The sequence below is a fragment of the Adiantum capillus-veneris genome, chromosome 29 (genome assembly GCF_014529385.1).
Source record: "Adiantum capillus-veneris isolate H3 chromosome 29, ASM1452938v2, whole genome shotgun sequence".
NCBI lineage: Eukaryota > Viridiplantae > Streptophyta > Polypodiopsida > Polypodiales > Pteridaceae > Adiantum > Adiantum capillus-veneris.
Genome location: NC_140959.1, coordinates 117,498,901 through 117,511,793, shown reverse-complemented (window position 1 = coordinate 117,511,793; position 12,893 = coordinate 117,498,901). Strand labels below are relative to the sequence as shown.

Here is a 12,893-nt window from a genome sequence, read left to right as displayed (position 1 = left end):
AAAAAATAGAAAGATTCTTTTATTGGCCTAAAAATGCGAAAATATGTGTTTCGTTATGTCACATAGTGCAAGGTAAAAGCCCCTAGGGGTAGGCAGCAGGGTCTCTTGATGCCATTTCCTTTTCCCGAAGGACCTTTTCAAGATGCAAAGTGGATGGAAGAGTATGAATTGTCATAGTCACACAAATGTATTGCAGCTTTACTTTAAGGCCTTTGGGTTACAGCCTACGTATGCCCTAACCGAACGTGTGCAAAGGAGAGATAGTGATAGAGCTAGCACATCAAATGTACATACGGATTCAGTGCAATAGAAGTGTGCACGCTCTTCGAGTGTTAAAGTTATTATGATCACTTTTATCATAGATGGAATTGACAAAAGTATGAAGGTCTCATTAAGTCAGTTGTATCTTTGTGTTATGACCGTTCTTGCGGTTACATGCGATGATAAAAGCGTGCTAACAACACAAGATCATCAATGGCATGTAAATATGGAATGCAATCGAGGACGTTTACGATTTCAAGAGGGGGGTATGTCATGAGGACGTGGCAACTGCTAATTACTATCACGAGGATGTGGCAACCATAGTCACAAGGGACGCGTTAGGGGACGAGGGACGAGGCTCAAATGGATTTTTAGTGTAAAAAAGAGGGCGGGACAGGAAATGGGGACGGGAAGCGCAAAAATGGGCGTCCCCTGTGACTATGGTGGCAACTGCTAACCTTAGTTGTTGGTTTCTTTCCGATAATTTTTATTTAATTTTTGGGATCCTCTTTTTGAAGTCACAAATGATTGCACATGGCGCGGCCAGTGTGAAACGGCTGACGGCCGAGAGTTTCACCCGCAGTTGGGAAGGGCAGGTCGGCATGAGATGGTCGGGCCAATCGACACTAAATCTGAGTAGTAAAAGGGTGTCTAGGCTCAATTCAAAGTCATTTAGGCCCCCTCGATGCACGAATAAGTCGGTGGGTACTAGGAATTAACTCTAAAGAGGCAAACCGGACACATGGCAGCTTTGTAGAAATTTGCTAGAAGCATCACCTAGAGGGGGCGCCCATTTCAAGAGGGGGCTGATTTTTACTATGCGCGTTTGCCAAGGCAAGAGCCTTCTGAACAGGAACCGGATTGCTAATCCCCCACAGGTATGCATAGTTCCATCGTGAAGGATTTGCGAAATCGGAGAGTTTTCTCGCGTGAAAACTCGTTTGATTCGAAGGGGAATTGTTCCATTGCGTGCGGGAGCATCTAAGACATGAGTAGGAGTGCTCGCTCCGCCCAAAACGATCCAAAACAGAGAATTACAGCCTGCTGTGTTTTTTTGCAGTTTTAGGGTTGCACACCTAAACTATAGGGAATCGCCAGGGGAGCCTCGAAAAGGCCTTGGGATGCATGTACAGGTGTGTAGGCACCTAACAGTGGCAAGACAGAGAATTACAGCACGCTCAAATTGACCTTCAGCTCACCGTAAAGCTTCCAGAATGTGGGGAAAAAAGTCTTAGGCGTGTACTTTTGACCTACAGGGATTTTGCGTCGTTATGTTGGCGAAATTGGGTAAAAAACCCGCGATTATAGCCATGGACAAGTCCGGACAGCTTGGTGGGAGTTCGGTGAAAGTGATCGGATCGTTTCTTTGTATTAAGAATAAAGAAATACCGAAAGGGGCTCCAGTCTTTGGGGCCAATAGGTGTCGGCGTTTGCTTGGTAGCACTCTAGCTTCCAAGCCATGTGTGTTTGAAGTGTCAATTCCCGCTACAGGTTTTTATTTTTAAAGTTTCTTTGTGTCCTAAAGTCTAAAGTAAGGTTTCGGGTGAAAGCCAAATTCTACTGCCCTACGGGCCGATTTCACTTGGGGTCACCTTTATATAGCAAATCATTTGGGTTGAGCAGTCATGATGCTAGTGGACATCCCACGACTTTGATAATACTAGCTAAAATGTCACTTGATAATGAGTTAATAACTCATTATAAGAGCTAATAGAAACACAATACATTCATAAATGACCTCTATACAAACGTGCACCTACTCTTGGGCACTGACGACGTGAGTAGGGATGTCATAGCTGTTGTCCAAGCTATGCATGATAAAGGTGATAATTTTATTCTTCCTGTTTGGACAAGCAACAAAGTTGAGGTTACATATTGTCAAGTTTGGATCTTTGTACTTATTTGGTTATTTTGAGCCTCTTCTTGGTAGGTTTGTAGGAGTATTCATTTCTAGTATTTAGCTTACATTAGGACTTAAGAATTTGTTTCTTTAGAAGTTGTTGTGTAGAGTGTAATTTCTAGGATTAAGTCTTTGAGATGTCTTGTCCTTTTTAGTTGAAAGTGGAGTACTTGTTTCAAGTCTTAGCCAAGTAAGCTGCTTCAATTTATTTTGCGTATGCCATTTTTGTGATTAATGGTTTGTTTTATCTAGTTTTGTTTAGTACCAGATAAAGTTTCCCCCTTGTTTTCTTATGTCCCTTGCTTTTGTAGTTTTGTGAGTGTTTTATCCCCTCTTATAATTCGTGAGTTCAAACTATTTTGAACTTATGAAGGTATATATATAATAGCTCATTATAAGAGGTGCTTTGTATGCAGATGACTACCTAGGCTTGGTACTATTCTATTGTATGGGAACACTCCCCAGTGCCTACACCTAGTAGACATTGGCTATGCTCATGGGCAATCAGAGGGTATGCAACTTTTCTAAAGTGTCTGGACATGCACGTCCTGAGTACACGCTCACAAGGATCAAGAACACTTCTTAGGTTGTCCTAAACTCTAGAAGTAGGAGTTAGCTTGTTCACATGCACATAGGGTTATATGTGCACGTAACAATGCCTCGGAGACGATGGTTATGCTTGTTAAAACTTTGAATAAAGAGAAACCATGCTTCGTATATAAACAAGGGCCACTTGAAGTAGTAGAAAGTTTCTAGTACCTTGGCCTTTAGGTTCTAGAGGTTCCACCTAACTACAAATGGCATGAATGTGCTATGCTTTGTCTTGAAGTGGGAAAGGAGCCTACTATGCATTTGAAAATGTGTCAGCAAGGGGATGTCACATGTTGGAGACTCGAGACGTCTCTCTAGCACCTTGGTAACAGTTAACGTCTGTGCAGCTTTATGGGGTTGAAGTAAAAAGGTGGGAGGGACGTTAGCATGATGCAAGCGTGTGTGCAGAGTCTTCTTCAATGTACCGATCGTACTTCCGATAAAATATTTTTTTGCGAAGTGTAAGCCATATGGAATGGTTGTTCTCTTGGAAGAAAGGAAGTCTGAAATTCTCTCTTACTGTTGGTCTTGAATGTAGACACTGTACTCTTGCGATTATGCAGTGGATAGCTCCTGCCTTATGTTTTGAGGAGGCACAGTTGGACATTGCTGCCATAATAGATTGGAACCAAACTTTGAACATATAGGTGTCCTTCATGCTGTTATTGTTTGTCTCATTGAACCATGGTGACCACACTTCAACCTCCTGAAGGCTGCGATCAATTTACCTGCTAACAACCCTTGCCCTAACATTTTTAAGTTTTTTTAATAAGGCTGTCATAGGGTCCTACGTTTGTGCCCCCCTGGATGGCTCTCGAGCTTTTTGGTTGTGTTACAGCCTTTGACATACTTTCTTTAACACTTTTGGAGCATTCTATTCTGATAATCCATTACTCGAAATAAGTTCATGTAAATGAATGAATGTGTACTGTTATGGAGGTTTGAAGCTTTTTATTTAGGGACTTACGTATTTTGTGCATGGATGAGGTTTTGCATTTTTTAACACTTTGACTGAATCCAGGTCTATTGTTATCACAGGTGAGGCTGTGTAGGCTAAAGTCCTCAAGGCAGGTGTATGCAATGAAGAAACTGAAGAAGTCTGAAATGCTGAGTCGAGGCCAGGTTTTATGCAAACAGTGTTATCTTTCTTAAAGTGGCTGTTCTTTTTTCAGATGTATAATCTATGTGCCTTGCTCTTTAGGTGGAGCATGTTAGAGCGGAAAGAGACCTGCTAGCAGAAGTTGACAGCGAGTGCATAGTGAAACTGTTCTATTCCTTTCAAGATGCAGAGTACCTGTATCTGATCATGGAATATCTACCTGGAGGAGACATGATGACTCTCTTGACGCGCAAAGACACATTGACAGAGGATGAGGCTCGTTTCTATATCGCTGAGACTATCCTTGCTATTGGGTCAATACACAAGCATAGCTACATTCATAGGTAAAGACAATCCTCCACATGAGAAAACAACCTCAAACTTGTTGCTTTTCTAGTTTATGCTTACTCCCTTGATGCGCTTCTATTCTTTCCCTGCTCCTCCTTTGGTCTTATTTTCTTTGACCCAGCTGATTGCTAGTTGACTATAGGAGACATGTCATATTAGGGAGAGTGCAGCACAAGGTTCCACAAACTCTAGACATCACAGGGAAAGTAAGGTATGTATCTATATCTAGTATACTTAGATGAATAGCATTGACTGAATACGACGACATCCCCACTATCAGTGCCCGATAGTGGGTGTAGACCTAGGTACCAATATATGCTCTACACACACATACACACACACTTTTTTTGGTAAGTTACTTTTGAATCACTATTGGGTAACCTCAGAATGAGGAAAAACCACAGAGTATTTCATGACAAGAAAGCCCAAGTTTACAGTGAACAAAGGAATAGTCAAAACACATCGGAGAAAAGGGCATACATTGTACAATGATGGGTCAATCTCCTGTAGAGACAGACGGTCATAAAGAGACTGATGCAAGATTGTTTGAAAAGGGAAAAGGTCTGAATTGGCGACTCACCAAAAACAGACCGATTTCTCAACTGCCAAATCGTCCACATAGCCCAATACCGGAGCCAATGAAAAAAAAGGTCTGTACTGTCTGAGCACGGGAGCAAGACTACCAAATAGCCAAAAATGTTTTCCAAAAGATATAGAAGGGAAACGATCTCGAAGAAGCCATGCTATATGATCCGGCAAATTGCGAGATGCAGTACAATTCCATAATAGATGAGGAACTGTTTCAACAGATGCACCACAAACGTAACAAAGAGAAGATGTCACTTGGTGTCTTGCCAGAAAAGACCCAACTGGAAGAATTGTACGCAAGCGGCGCCATAGAAAAAGCGGACATTTTAAAGAAATAAAAAAAAAAAAAACCACAAGCATAGCCGACTTTAAGTAAAAGACTTTCAATAGAAAGAACAAAATCAGTTTGTTACTTCTGTGTTTGGGTTTGCATAGTGGGTTCAAAATTTTGTCATCACTTCTTTTCTTAAAAAAATTCATAGCGAATAACATAGCTGGCGAAATATTTCCAGTCACTTTGAAATTGCGTCTTTGCATGCTAAAAAGCAGCCAGCTTTCAACCCTTGATTCCTCGCACATTGGGAGCGCAAATTAGCCCCAGATGTACCCCTTGGTGGCCATCAGCAACCCCTCATCGAGATGGATCCAAAGATGCATCAAATCAGCCCCGGAGGTGCTTCATTTTGAAGAGTTACCGTGGCAACATTCCCCATTCGAGTCAATAGAGTCTGCATTGAAATATTGCATGTGTGTACATTCCATTTACACAATGAAAAGCAAATGCCTCCCTTGCGAGGGTTGGTTGGGACCCCATCGAGAGTCATTCTCCTCTCTCTCTCTCTCTCTCTCTCTCTCTCTCTCTCTCTCTCTCTCTCTCTCTCCACATCTCTACCTCTCTCTTTCTCATTCTCTCTCTACAAGGAAATAAAAGAAACCATCATTTGTGCTAAGTAGCACACCTTCAAGCAAGGAAAGAAGTAAAATTTTTTGGAAGTATAAAGTCTAGATCTTGTCACCATTTCAATTACGCTGCAACTGACATTGGTATAGAGCTTTGTGAGTTTGCACTAATCCGCTAATCTTTGAATTTTCTCTCTCTAGTGTTTGAGTGTGTGTTAGCGTTTCACCCAAGGACGCTTCTTTCACTCAGGGAATTGTAGAAACCCATTGCGCATAGGATTGTGCACCTTGAGCGTAGGAAATGCAAACACTATATATCGCGGGTTACAACTTATAGTTGTGATACGCCTGCGAGAGGGCAGTTGACTTGGTGTGCGCACGCTCGACCACTTCGACATAAAGAAATCCTAGCATGGATATTTCTCCCGTGCACTGCAAATAGAAATAGGTAGATATACTCTGGTACCTCCAGAGCAGCAGATATATATGTCAGCTATGCGATTTAGAGCTAGAGACAGAGGAGCATTACATATCTCGGTGCCCAATATATTACAAGATACGAGGAAAATGTCGTCGTCTTTTCAAAGCCTCTTGTCGAAGGTGATGGATTACACTAATTAGGGATGCCTTGGGCTTAGAGTAATCAAGGACGCCTTGGGCTTTTTTTGCGAGAGTCATGCAGGTGGATAGACATGCTTTATTATGGAGTTCGGCATGCTCTAGCGGCCGAGGCCCCAGAGGATCCACTCAAAAGCCGGAAACGTATTTCTTCGGGAGCACAACCCCAGGACGCATCACTTTTCTGTTTGTGGGACTTTCTTGGATAGAGCTACAGAGATAATTAGGTCTTGTTGCCCTTGTCCCCCTCTGGCAGATCACGCCACCCATATATCTACCATCACCGCATCTAGATTATTATGACGAGGCATAGAGCACCTCCGACGAGGTTTTTTTATAGAGGAATTGATGCCATGATACAACGATCGATGAGAGAGTTTATGTGATGGTGCCTCCAATGCCAGCCCACTCAGGAGATCAGGCTTTGGGAGATATGCTACCAGCTTGCTGGACTAGTTCAATTGTTTGTTGACAGTTTTAGCATTGGTTACCTTAGTTTTTGGTATTTTTTGTACTGGACTCGTGAATCATTTCTTTTGATGTTGTAATTTTCTGGTCTCATAGGTCTTTTAGGCCTTTTGCAGATTAAAAAAACATTTTTTTAAATTTCTGAATCAACATAGTTTTATGAATACTTGAGCATAGCTCCTTGCTGTGAGGCGAGAACTGAGTTGAAAGGATAGACATGCAATCTGCTGCATTCACAAAATTGTAAATCTTGCTGCCTCAAAAGTTTTTTTTGTTGCTTGTCCTTCGCAGGGACATCAAACCAGACAATCTCTTACTTGATCAACATGGACACATGAAACTTTCAGATTTTGGGCTTTGTAAACCACTAGATTGCAGTGTAATTTCGCCCTTTGAAGAGGCAGCATTCAGCAATACAGAAATGGAAGTTGATGCATACAATCAGCACACAGCGGCAAGAACTCAACAGGAGCAACTGCAGCGCTGGAAACTTAACAGGCGCACTCTTGTACAGTCTCTCATACTTCTTATGCCGTTGTGCTCCCTGGATTTCAAATTCATCAAAAGGTGACTTATTAGGGTTTTCCTCACAGGCTTATTCCACAGTTGGAACACCAGACTACATTGCTCCAGAAGTACTGTTGAAGAAGGGTTATGGAATGGAGTGTGATTGGTAAGAATTTTAGCAAGCTCAAAGCTTACCTTTACCTTTTTGGCTGCAGATTCATTTGTTCTGTTTCAAAAGCTTTTGTCTGCATTGTCTTCTTACCTTCTATATTTTTTATGAGTTTTGGAGGACTGCCTACTCCAATATGCATAGATCCAAGGAAAACTTTAGATGAGGATAGATGCATTTCTGACAGCACACTGTGTAATGTGAATGATTGCTGCACATGAAAGAATTGCAAGTATATGCCTACATGAGTTCGAGACATGTAAACTCTAGAAGAAAAGAGACTCAAATGCAGCAGATTGCAACACAGAACTTTATAAAATAAGACAGTCTAAGCACAAGCAAGTGTGCAACATGGGAGTGAAAGAATCAAATTTGGATGGAATGCAGTAATGCTTGAAAATGCTCTCTCTTGTATGGCCTTACGACAGGAATAGCATCGGCAATCTTAGGAGATATGATATTTTGCTAGTAGCTTCCACATTGAGGAGCAGTCACAAGTGGACCTAGAGAAAGTTACTCATGGTGTATTCTTGTTTCAGATGAGTCTTTGCTCCATCAATATTTTCAAAAACAGTCTAGTTGGGTTTGGGGAGAAGGATAGGGGTTGGGGGGGGGGGGGGGGGGGGGGGGGGTTCTCGAATCTCAAGTAGGCGCAGTTGCCATCAAACGGTAGATAATTTAGTTGTAAGCAAATATTGGTGCTTTTCACTTTCAAGGACTGCTGTATTTATGTAAATTCTTGGTTGGTTGTTTAAGTTATCTGTTGTATTGGAGACTCGTAAGGAGTGAGAGTAGTGGGACAAGCGATTGTATCCAGGAAGAGAGATCTTTAGTAGCACAGAAATGCTCAGGTTGTATTCGTTCGGTATTACCATGTATGTACACAGTAGAGGTACGACTCTCACTTTTGCTGGAGCTGCTTGTTTTGTTTTGATGGGGCTAGTCATTTGTGATTGTTTGGGTGTTCATTTGTCTTGAACTCCACTTGTGCAATGCTTTGTCCTTGCGGCTCGTTGTTAGGCCTCAGGTCTTTAATTATGCCAAGCTCTCAGAGCTCTAATCGAGATCTTTATTGACCTGTGAAGCTCTCTTGGTGAGCTTTCAAACTATCTTTTTCAAAGAAATTTTGAATTATGTCATAAAACACACCATGTTTTACTTTATCATCAATTAAATTTAGAAAGTATCGGACTTCAATATACCATACTAAGTACTTCATAGTTTCTTGACTGATTATTGACTAGTTATGCTCAACAGATATACTGTTATTCTGTAAGTAGGACACAAAAAACTGCCTTCATTATTTTCATGTGAAGGTGCCTTCACTGATTGCAGGTTTTTAATTTTCCGTTTTTTGGGTTTGCCTTTTCATTAAAAAAAAGGGGGCGGGGTAGGTATTTTGGAAGGGAGAGATAAAAAATTTTATTTTCTTGACAGGTGGTCACTTGGAGCCATTATGTTTGAAATGCTCATTGGATATCCACCATTCTACTCTGATGATCCAATGACAACTTGCTGGAAGGTAATGTTTCTTATTTGATGGGTCACCTTCTGTCTTATATGGTAATCGTATGTTTACTAGGAAGTACCAGCTGGTAAAGATTTTGAACTGAAGATCTTCGCAGTCCAGCATGTGGATCAGCCCTCGTCCAAAAGAAAATAATAGGCTTCAAAGAGATAGAAACAGCACTCATCTAACTAAGCTAGCTGAAACATTTTTTCTTGTCATTCATGTATTACAGGCTTAAGCACATGCCTTGCCCTTATCGAAACAAGGAGGATGTACTCTCTGATTCCTTACCTTAAGGAGGCTGGAAGCACAGTTTTTCTCATCGTTCATGCATTACAGGCTTTAAGCACATCCCTTACCCTTATTCAAACTGGGTAAAGGAAATTAAGATTCCTTACCTTAAGGAGGCTGGAAGCACAGTTTTTCTCATCGTTCATGCATTACAGGCTTTAAGCACATCCCTTGCCCTTATTCAAACTGGAGATAAAGAAAATTAAAAAGCCTTGCCTTATGGAGGCTGGAATATATTATCTCATTGTCTTTAAAAGGTTGTCAATGAGTAAAGCCTTTTTTGAGTGGTGGTCAAAAGGAAAGTGGAAGGGTTGGGGGGGGAGGGGTGGTTTATAAAGAATGGTTTTTTGTCTTGGTCCTCACTATTATGAGAAATGAGGAGGTTATATGGGCAGACAGACAGTACGTTGGTGCACTAAGCATCTGCATGAAGGGTGTTTTTAGATATTGCTTTAAGGCGAAGAACCATATACTGCTTAAGGTCTGTTACATGAGACATTTCAGAGCTTTCCTTAGAATCTGAACGAGAAAGACGCGGATGTAGGGTTTTATGGTTTGCAAACTTCTATGATTCCATTTTATACTAACAATTAATTAGCAGATTTCGTAATGAGTTTAGCCCTTGCTTTTGATTTGATATGCTGTAGCACCTTTTCCAGATAGTCAATTGGCGAAGCTCTTTAAAATTCCCGCATGAAATGAAGCTGTCACCAGAGGCCAAGCATCTAATGTGCAGACTTCTTTGTGATGTTGAACACAGGCTTGGCACAAGAGGCGTTGATGAGATTAAGGTAGTGCTTGCTTTGTAGTTTTTATTTGAACGTCAAGAAACTTTAAGTTACTGATTGGTCGGCGGCACCTTTGCTTTTACAGAATCACCCATGGTTTAAAGATGTGCAATGGGACAAGCTGTATCACATGGAAGCTGCATATAAACCAGAGGTCAACGGCGAATTGGATACACAGAACTTTGACAGATTTGAGGAAGTAAGCCTGTTATTTGTGCTGTTTTGCCTTATAAATCTTGTACAAGCTTCAGAGGTAGGATTTCCACATGAAATTGTTTGTTCAGGCGGAAAATTATCAGCATCAATCATCCAAATCTGGACCTTGGCGGAAGGTATTTGCAAGTGATGGATATTGAAAACAATCTTTTCTAAACTTTTGTTTATTCTTGAAGACAATCTGCTTACCTGCACTTAACAAAACTTGGTCTGCATTATCTAGATGCTACCTTCCAAAGATGCAAATTTTGTGGGATATACATTCAAGAGCTCAGATGTCTTTAGGCCTATGCAGTCAACTGTAGGTAAGGGCAATTTCCTATCATTCATAAACATGGAAGTTTGTTCAAAACCAGGCTTGCTCTTCCTTGATGAGGCTTGGTCAAGGTTGACTTAACCTGCGTCTTTTCTGCAATGTGGGTGTTTAGGAGAGCTTCGGAAGAAAAGTCCACCTAAAAGAAGATCGATCGTTTCTATTTTTGGTAAGCACTCTTTTAAGTCGATTTCTTATCACTCATAGGCTCCCCTTCTTACAGCCAAAGACATTAGTACCCATAGCATAAAACTCTTCCTTTATACCCAGTCTGAAAAAATGCTTTCTTATAGCTGGTGCACATCTCGTGTGACATTTTGTGTTGTGGAATGTATGTAGGCTTGTTGATAAGTGGCTGATTTCTTTTTTGCAAGGTTTAGCTTAATGTTTGTAATTGAAGCACTAGAGGGAGTGGACTAACATCAATCAGCGCTTGTCTGCTTTGTAGAGGGTAGTGCTATGGGCATCAATAGTAGTGAGGATACAGTAATGAAGATAGCTCGTGGAGATGAAGCAAATGGCTGCTCTCCAATGTTGATTTCTGCACACCACCCTGCTTATGGCGAGGAAACTTAGATGATACATCTTGTAGCTTTGTAGATAGTTGATTTTGCATTTCTTGCCTTGACAGTTTGACATGATGAGGCGATGTAATATAGTCACAAATTCCAGAAGGAATATATGTCTTCCCATGCAGGAGCTCGAATGTATTGTTGGGATTTTGTAGAGTAGAAGATGATGCAGCCTTACTCAACAACTAGACTTTCTCACTTTTGTAAAAAAAGATCAAAGTAGATATGGTAGCTAATTCATGAAGTGTTCTCTGCTTAACATCAAGTTTGCATTATAATGAGTATCTTGTACCCTTCGAGGGTATGGGGGTGTTTGGAATAATGAATATCTACTACCCACATACCCTATGAGGGCATGTGGTTGGTTGGCATGATAATGAATAGATCAAGTTCTTTCCTCCTCTATCTCTTTACATGGTATTAGAGCTTGGTTTCGGATAAGGAGGTGTTAGCCCACATACTCTTTTGATGGTATGTGGTAGAGTGAGGGAAAATCACTATTGAAGTTTGGAGCACAAAGAAGCAATGATATCCCACTTAGTCTCGCTTGGCTTCGGTGCAAGAGCGCTTGAACAGACCAATGAGCTATTACACTCTCTTGGCTTTGTAGTTTTGCTGACCTACTATGATACCTACTGATGTTCTCTTGTCTCGAGGTGAAACTCCTTATTGTTCTTGAAGCAGTGCTATTCATAATCCTCAAGGTTGGTGCGCATTTCCGATGGGTCTCAACTACCAATGTTTCATTCTCCCTCACGTAGCTTCGCTATTGCACCTATTAGCGAAAGGGATATGGATCCAAACTCTGTCAATAGGTAGGCTACGTAGAACATATTTCATATGGTTGTCATGATTGCAATATTTCATGTAGCTGGTAAGTCTTGATTGCTGTATTGATAGAAATAATGTGTGGGTGTTGATTTTGCTAGTTTAGTTTTCATCATGATCCGTCCTTTGAGATGCATCACTCTTGGGCAGTAGCTTTTGTGAGGCTTTGGAAGTGCGATTACTTGATTGTTGAGTGGTGATGTGAAGGAGCAAGCTACCTGTCGTTACAAATTTGGTTTTGCTTTTAACAAGAGGTGGGTTGACTATGGCTTGAAGGCATGGTTGACCTTCCATCGATTACATGTATTTATTGCATTGTAAAAAAAAACTTAGGTTGATTGAGGCAACACCCATTCTTGTGTAGCTTGCCAATTGAGGCAGCATAATCATTACAAATGAATCACCTGTCAGCCCTCTAGTCGTGTTTTGGTAGTGCTTCAATTTTTTTTCAAAACCCGCCATGGGAAGTACTCTATTCAATGGGTACTATTGTGCATGACAACACGGGGAACACAAATTGAGGTGGTGCCTTTTATCCTCATCTACCTTTGTCCCATTATCGTTTGGCATATCAAGCATCATGTTATCAATCTCCTTGAGAGAGAGCAAATGCTTGCAAAGCTAACTGGGCTTCGTGGGTGGTACTAATGTTCATGCCACGGTGGGCTAACACTTGCATGCATCTTGTCTCTTTCACCAGAGTGGATGTGGTGATTTGACCCTAGTTGACACTGGTCGTTTACATTTGATTTATCCGCTTTTAGTTTTAGTAGTTTTATGATTGTTGTCCTTAGGTATCTAGCTAGAGATTGTACTTGAAAAAGCTCTAAATTTTATTCAACCCCTTTGGTGGTTCTTTTGAGCAATTCTCAAATATAGGCACTATTTGAAGCTTGGTGTTGTTGATCAAGCACTTTACTGGTTCT

General features: G+C 41.1%; 1 protein-coding gene across 2 annotated transcripts in view; it reads left to right on the top strand.

The window, feature by feature from the left end:
• The window catches only part of LOC147419826 (uncharacterized), a 44,821-nt gene extending 33,423 nt beyond the window's left edge, over window positions 1-11,398 (top strand). For both annotated transcript variants that reach the window (XM_086506298.1, XM_086506297.1), the window contains exons 4-14: window positions 3,791-3,874; window positions 3,954-4,195; window positions 7,065-7,281; window positions 7,367-7,446; window positions 8,887-8,971; window positions 9,910-10,041; window positions 10,124-10,237; window positions 10,323-10,370; window positions 10,478-10,559; window positions 10,683-10,736; window positions 11,016-11,398. In XM_086506298.1, coding sequence (XP_086362424.1) covers window positions 3,791-3,874; window positions 3,954-4,195; window positions 7,065-7,281; window positions 7,367-7,446; window positions 8,887-8,971; window positions 9,910-10,041; window positions 10,124-10,237; window positions 10,323-10,370; window positions 10,478-10,559; window positions 10,683-10,736; window positions 11,016-11,143 — 1,266 coding nt within the window. In that variant the 3' untranslated portion in view covers window positions 11,144-11,398. The remainder of the gene's footprint in view (window positions 1-3,790; window positions 3,875-3,953; window positions 4,196-7,064; window positions 7,282-7,366; window positions 7,447-8,886; window positions 8,972-9,909; window positions 10,042-10,123; window positions 10,238-10,322; window positions 10,371-10,477; window positions 10,560-10,682; window positions 10,737-11,015) is intronic.
• Window positions 11,399-12,893: the final 1,495 nt, after the last annotated feature.